The 7801-nt window shown below is 48.0% G+C and overlaps 1 protein-coding gene across 1 annotated transcript in view; it reads right to left on the reverse strand.

Moving 5' to 3' along the window:
- Window positions 1-5662, reverse strand: part of Slc2a13 (solute carrier family 2 member 13) — a 310634-nt gene extending 304972 nt beyond the window's left edge. Inside the window, exon 1 of the mRNA XM_042264530.2 lies at window positions 5024-5662. Coding sequence (XP_042120464.2) covers window positions 5024-5546 — 523 coding nt within the window. The 5' untranslated portion in view covers window positions 5547-5662. The remainder of the gene's footprint in view (window positions 1-5023) is intronic.
- Between the last annotated feature and the right edge of the window lie 2139 nt (window positions 5663-7801).

Consider the following 7801-nt stretch of genomic DNA (forward strand, 5'->3'; position numbering starts at 1 on the left):
TTTTGATCAAACAAGGTTTTACATTTGTTTACAGTAAGGAATAGGAATTTAAAGAGGCAGTGATACTTCTGAAAGGATTGCTCAGTAGGCTATACAAACTCCAAACTGCAAGAGGAAGCTATAAATGATATTCTAGCAGAAGTGCTGACAGACTGGGAGGGAAACTCAGGTAAATTTGAGTTCCACAAATCTGATGCTATGTAAACGGCTGTGATGTCAGAACAGTCCAAACAGTAGTGAATCTCAGAATTCCAGCACCTTGATATTCCCTACAAGAGCACTAAGACACCGGTTATCAGTTGTGGTGAAGGCCGGCACCAGGGCCAGAACTCGTCTGCATGCGTGGTTATAGTGCCAGGTTCTTAGACTCTGCTGTCTCTAAACATGATAAGCATGAGAAACACCAGGACAGAGAAAATAATAAAACAAGTGAGCAAATTCTCACATTCTTTCACTAGATTTATTTTCATTATTTTTAAGCATATGTAAGGAGGGGAAGTATGTGTACATACATGCAATGCCCAGAAAGGCTGGATTCCCAGGCACTGATGAACTGTCCAACGTGGGTGCTGGGAACCAAACTCAGGTCCTCTGAAAGAGCAGTATACATTCTTAACTGCTGAACCATCCCCCCTCCAGCCCCTCAGTCATTTTATTTTAAAACATTATTATAAGTATACCCCAGTTTACAAAAAATATCAAAGAATAAAGACACCTACAAAAATGGACTTTGTGTGAGGGGCACACCTAAGTAAGATTATTCTGTTAATTTCAGGGATCAAACATATGTGTCCTGTTCGAACTGAATCTTCAAGTTTGAAAATGTAAAAAGCAGGGGCAATAATAAAGTCTGCTTTCTGTGCTGAATGAGGCAAAACGAAAAAACTTAAAGTGTGCTCTGTGAACAACAGCACTCAGGACATTATTTTGCTACAGCTCACCAAGAAAATAGATTTCTCTACAAACCCCCCCCCACCCCCCAAAAAAAGCACAAATACCCTTTCTTTCTAATGCTTATCTTTAAGATTCATTGAACACAGATCAGTAAGGACTCTACCTATGGTCAACAGTTTTTTTCCTTTTTTAAAGATCTCTATTGAAGAGACCAATAATGGGGCTTCAAAGCGTTGTTCAAGTATTCTCCACTTACTCCACGCTCCCCAACTCCGCAAAGAATTTCTGGCTCTGAAGATCTTCCAAGAGACAAGAAAGTAGGGAAGAAAGAGAGAAGAGCTACAAAGCAGAATGGAAAGAGGCAAGGGGGTTGGGGAAGCTTCATGGAGTTACAGCCATGGCTGGAGCCTCGGTGGCTGCAGTGTTGGACCTGCACACACAGCCAGCCTCTAAACAGAGTCTGGCTGCCCACCCAGGCAGATGATCCCCTCAGTCTTTCAATCAGCCACACTTCAAAGCCTGACTTTCCCGTGCCTTCACGCCCACAGTGAGCTCCACTTTAAATGTCTAGTAAAGGCAAACAGAAAGAAAGACTTTTAAGATCTTGCTCACTGAATCCTGATTTTATATCTATGACCTTTGCATGTAACTGCTGGAAAGTTTCCACATCCAGCAACAGGAGACCTGGACAGAGGTAAGAGGATTAGATGAGACAGCATAAATAAAGAATTCTCCTGTGCCCGGGACCTACAGGGTAGGAAATCAGCACTTCCTCACTTCCTGCCTGCATCATCTGCTGGACTCCTACTTAGCTTTCAACCTCAACCTTAAACATTGCTTCTGTCAAGTCTTTCTTAATTCTGTATCAGTTGAAATGTTATCTTTAGTTGTGTATGAATGTGTCTGTATGGGGCTATGTGCATGTGAGTGCCTTGTAGCAACCCCAAAGATTCCCTGAAGATGGAATTATAGGTGGTTGTGAGCTGCCAGACATGGATGCTGCTAACTGCCTCAGCAAGAGCAGATTATGCTCTTAACCACTGAGCTGTCTCTCAGGCCCCTCCAGGATCTTTTCTATGTGAGCAACCAAAGCCGTCAAGAGCCTGCTCTCCCCATTTCTATGGCACTTTAGAGAACCCTCTATTGCTTTGTAGTCGCCTATTAACATGGCTTCCTGCTCCATTTGAGAATAAACACCTCGAAGGTGGGGCTTAAATTTAGCTAATTATTCCCTACCCCAGATCTGACAGAATTGACCATGAAGAGATGAAAGAATGATTTCATTAAAGCACTAAAACCTTTAGATGACCCTTCGGGTATTTTCATAATGCACTCAATTTTCTTTTTCAAAGAACAATCTTAAATGATTGGCAGCACACCAGCAAGGGACGCTGTAGTTTGTTTGTTTGTAACATTTCTGATCATCAGTCATTCAAGCGTTCAACATGTTTCTTCTCTGCTCCAGGAACACAAATTTGTAAATCTGAACAAAATTAACAGAGTCCCTGTTTCGAAGGGCCTTACATTTCCCCAGGGTAAATGAGGAGAAAGGATATTATGGAGGACTTGTCTAGAAATGGCACAAAACATATTTGGTTATTCAACATTTACTAAATTATCACAGGATAAAACAAAACAAAGCAAAAAACCCTGCTGACCACATATAAAGATCACCTGTTTTAAAAGACCACGAGATAAGTCCAGATTTAGTATACTAAACAGACAAAATTGATGTACTGTCTCCCACAACATCAACAAAACACTCCCATTAGGGACCCATTTCCCTGCACCTTCTCTTGGAAGGCTAGTGATCTATGAGTCCTGCCTAACCACTCCTTTGAACTTGAAGTGGTTTTTCTGAGTTTTATGGATCCTGTGTCAAAGACTGCTTATGACATCACACCTGTCCTTGTTCTCAAAGCTACCACAGGTCCTGCTTAGCTGTTCTCACAGTGTGGTCTCTCCTTCCTCAAGTACATGATCCATTTCCTTCTGTATGCACTACCTTGCTTCAATGGCCATTGCTCAAATCCTCCTTTCCTGTCAATTTGTTATTTCCATCAGTTAGCTGCTCTTCCTAAGGCAGTGGTTCTGAACCTGTGGGTCAAGACCCCTTGGAGGTGGTGATTTCACTTATTAGACATATCAGGAAAAAAAAAAAAAAGAGGATGAGGACATAAGGGAGGCTATGTATCATCCCAAGCAGCATCTGGGGATGCTGAGAACAGTCCATGGCAGGTTATTTATCGAACGGTCCCACAGGCAGGGGCCATTGCCACACAGAGATTGAATGCCCACTGGCTTGTCTGTTTGATGGCCATTAGGGCCTTCAATTACAATTCATAAAAGTAGCGAAATTACAGTTATGATGTAGCAGTGAAATAATGTTATGGTTGGGGGTCGGCACAAATGAGAAACTGTATTAAAGGGTCGCAGCATTAGGAAGGTTGAGAACCCCTGTCCTACAGGGATGACAGCCAATTCTACCTGCCTCTTTTTTGCAAAGCTGACTAGAGTCTGCTCTCCTCATAATTCCGTATCTTAGATCTATCTGAAAGGACCCTGACGAGGCCGTGGGACTCTCAGGCAAGAATCAACATCATGCTTCAATTTTCATCTGATACTCAGAAGTCTCACCGAGACACATCTGCAAAACATCAGTCTCGAAACATAAGCCTGGGAGCTAATCATGAGACCTTGCTAACTAACATGCTATTTGTATGCCAGGGAAAGAAGAGGGTGAGGGCATCAGGGAGGACATGGATCCCAAGCAGATGATTCTGGGGAGGCTGAGAACAGTCTAGGCAGGTTATTTATGGAAGGGTCCCACAGGCACAGACCTTGGCTACACAGAATGTCCACTGCTTTGTGTTTGGTAGTCACGTGGACCTTCTTTTACCAAATCCACATTTTACAGAGAGCCTTGCCTAGTGTCAATAATTTAACAGTAAAAGGAAGGTCAGTGATTTGAGATACAAGGAGAGTGAGCCACGGTTTAGGCTCAGGGCTCCGACAGGCAGAGTGGAATGAGTTTGCTTCTCCCTGAACCTGTCTGGGAGGGTGAAAAGCAGCCACACCAAATAGCAGTGAGTGGTTGGCTCACGGAAACTCCAGACATTCATCTAGCCTGCCCATAAGGAAGCAATACTTCAACAGCACCCTAAAGGAAACCGAATTATGACAGGAAACACTTTAAAAAGAAAAAAAGCATCATCAGTGTGATTCGGAAAACTGCCAGTGAGATTTAAATCACAAATCCCCATTTTCCCTTAAAAGTGCTTTCTAACAACACTGGGTACATCCCAAACAGCTTCCTCTGCCAAGAGCTCACCAACAGTACCTCCCCGACTCGGCAAGAAGGTTGAAAAAAAAAAAAAATCAATGCCCAGAGAACCCAAATCTCTTCATTTCTAGAGTAAATTACAAGTATTTATCTTGCTGGGCATTTATCCACAGGAGTTGCTCCTAAATGAATTTAGGAAATGAATATGACCTTTAATAGATAATCTGGTTCCCAAATGGGAAAAAAAGCAGGAAAGGCAAAACAAGAATGGTGAATATTGGCCCAAAGTAAAAGTTCTAACGGGGGCGGGGAGGAAGAAGGGACTTCATCTAGAAAAGAGGAAAGGCTGAAAGTCAACCAAAAAGTACAAAGCGAAAAGAGAAAATCTTATTCTATCTATTGGAACGATGGGCCACTGCAGAAGGGATGGAACTGGAACGTAGCCGAGATTTAGGAGTTCAAAACTCCTTGACTCTACAAATTATTGTATTCTGCCTAAAGCTGTCTGGGCTGAACATCTTCAAAGAGGGCTGGCTGGTTGGTAGTAGGGAAACCACTCCGGGGCATGGCAGGGGATGGAGACCCTCCTAAATTCAACAAGCGGCCTCAGGTTAGGCCGGATCAGGGGAAAGCTGGGGTTTCTGAAATTGCTCCAGGCTGTCCAGCGCGGACTGACCCGCGGGCGACCGCAGATTCCACGTGGGAATCCGGGGAGAAGGGAGCGCATCCTCCACAGCCACCAACCAGGGCGCTCGCGACACCGAGCCCCCGAAGAGCCGCGAAGCCGGGGAGTGCAGGGGGGAGAGAGGGGGGAGGTCAGTGGGGCTCGCGGGCGCGGCCACTCACCGATGCCGAGCCCCACGACCAGGCGGCCGGCCAGCAGCGTCTCCTTGTTGGCGGCGGCGGCCAGCACGGCGGAGCCCGCGGTGCACAGGGCGCTGGCGAGCAGGATGGCGCTGCGCCGGCCGAGAGCTCCGTTCAGGGCCCCTCCGGCCAGCGCCGCGACGGCGGCCGCGCCCACCGCGCCCGACACCAGCAGCTCCTGCCACATCGCGCCCAGGCGCATCTGGCGCCGCAGCAGCAGCATGGCCCCCGACACCACGCCGGTGTCGTAGCCGAACAGGAAGCCGCCGAGCGCCGAGAAGGCGGCGGCCGCATAGACGAAGGCGGGGGTCTCGTCGCGCTGGAACTGCCGGCGAGCGGCGCGCTCCAGCTCCGCGCCCTGCAGGCTGGTGGCCGACTCGGCGGCCAGCAGGCTGCGCTCCCCGCCCGGCGCCCCCGGCTCCGGCTGCCGGCGGCGCCGCTCGCCCATCAGGCTGCTCAGGCTGCGCAGCGTGTACTCCACGTCCTCGCTCGCCTTGCGGGACATGGAGGGGGACAGGCGGGCACCGCCGGGGCGGCTGCGGGGAAGTTCCGTGGGGCAGCGCGCACTCACTCGCGGCCAGCTGCTGAGCCGCCCGCCTTTGCAGCCTCTGCTCGGCTGGCGCTGCGAAGCGGTCGGGGGCGGGGTCGTGCGTCACTTGGCCGTTTAGAGGGGCGGGGCCAAGTGGAAAGCACCTCCTTTCGTGGGCGGGGCGAGGGAGGAGCTCCTCCTGTGGGCGCGGCCCACCTTCCTCGGTGGGCGGGGTCAAGCGGCAGCCCCCCCCCCCCCAGGCCGACTGTGCTCTTGCTGGAGGCTCCGGTACCTGTACCCCGTGAAGCCTGCCTGGGGCTGCAGCTGAGCTGCCGGCCTGAGTGTGAAGGCCCACAGGAGACCGTGCATGAGGTAAAGGTCTCTAAGCCGTACTGCCCGCCTTCCAGCCATCTGAGGTGGGCAAGGCTGGAGCTACCTGACACCCACCTAGGTCTGTCCTGTTTGAGTGGGTGTCCTACTGCTCTCCTGCAATTAGTTTATTTTGGAGCAGTTCAGAACCGCGTTCTCCTGGTTTCTCTAGTTTCTTTTCTCCCCGCTAGTCCTTCCTCAGATTCTGCCCTTCTCAAAAGCACGTTACATCTTGACTCTCTGAGGATAGAGGTAACTTAACCTCCCAAGTGAGTCCCCGACTTCTTCCTGTGGATTCCAAGGGAAAGGCAAGTTTAGGCTGCTCTTACATAACCAGCTGATTCCAAGTGGAGCAAGGAAACCTGAGAATCTGATTTGTGATGTGACAGGCAATTGCCACCTTCCTCGCCCAGCCCAAAAGAATACCTTCTCTCCACAATCCCCGCTGCTGCCATTGATTTGGAGAACTTATTTTAAACGCTCCATTTGCCTGAGACAAAGTAAGTTCAAATCGTTTGAGGACGATTATTTTGATTGCTAGTTGCCAACTGTTGGTTGGTTTGAAAACCGCGCCTCCCCTTGATTTAAATATTCTGTAAATTATTTTATGTTGCTGCACTTCAGAAGCTAAAGACTAATCAACCATCTTTTTGATGCAGTCTCGTTTTTCTTGCATGGGCCACCAGATTTAAATGAAAAATAAATTTAAGATCCATGGTTTCCATCAACAATTCCCACTCTCATTTAGCTACCTTCTTTGAACAAGTTTCTTATTTTTTCAGGTGAGGAGGGGTGTTGGTTCGAGACATGGTTTCTCTGTGTAGCTCTAGCTGTCCTGGATCCGTAGTCCAGTCTGGCCTGGAACTCTGCCTCCATGAGTGCTGGGATAAAAGGTGTGCATCACCACCGCCCAGCTGAACAAAAGTTGTTTAGCATGAGGCCTATCCATGAAGTCCGAGCCTGTTTGCTTTAGAGAAAAGATTTCCGTCATTCCTATTTCACTATGAAGTTATAAGACTTTGCCAAAGTCGGCTTCACTTTGGCTATGAGATACCATAGCTCCGTAATATCTCACTTTCCAGCAATGAAAAAAAAATGGGAAAACGTGAGCTCAGAGGAATAACCTTAAATGTATTGTGTAGCTTTAAAGCAAGGCCTTGTCCTCTTCCCAGGGGGAGATTAAACACAGCCTTAGACTCGGGAACAAGGAAATCTAATACTCTGGCTACAGAAGATCCAGGTGAGAGCTTGCTTGCCTTTCTGAGATGATTACAGCAAAACTGTGCCCCCTGGTGGTCAGCCGATTCATGTGCCTTCCACAGGGAAGAGCTCCCCAGACGAGGCCAGCTAACAGTTTAGTTTCTTCCTGTTGAGATAAAGCAAGCTGAGCTTTCAAATCCAGCTGGTATGGTGAACACTGTGACTTTCTTCACTAACCACTTCAAATTCAACGTTGGGGGTTCCAGAACACTGAAATAACTACTCCTTAAAATGATCTAAACATGGTACCTTTTATTCCTGAGATTAGGTTACCTCAAAAGGAAATGTGGCATCCGTAACACATCAGAAAGCCAAACAGTGCTCTTCTGGGCTCTTGGGAGGAACTAAGTTAAATTAGGTACTGTGGTAGGAAGTTTTCCTGGGTCCTGCTCAGTCCTGCAGCCACTGGGACCCAAGTAAACACACAGAGGCTTATATTGCTTACAAACTGTATGGCCCAATGGCTCAGGCTCCTTGCTAGCTAGCTCTTACCACTTAACTCAGCCCATTTCTATTAATCCATGCATTGTCACATGGCTTCGTGGCTACCAGTACTTTCACATCTTGCTTCTCCTGGCAGCAGCTTGCAGCGTCTCCCCACT

This window comes from Peromyscus maniculatus, chromosome 20 (genome assembly GCF_049852395.1).
Source record: "Peromyscus maniculatus bairdii isolate BWxNUB_F1_BW_parent chromosome 20, HU_Pman_BW_mat_3.1, whole genome shotgun sequence".
Taxonomy (NCBI): Eukaryota; Metazoa; Chordata; class Mammalia; order Rodentia; family Cricetidae; genus Peromyscus; species Peromyscus maniculatus.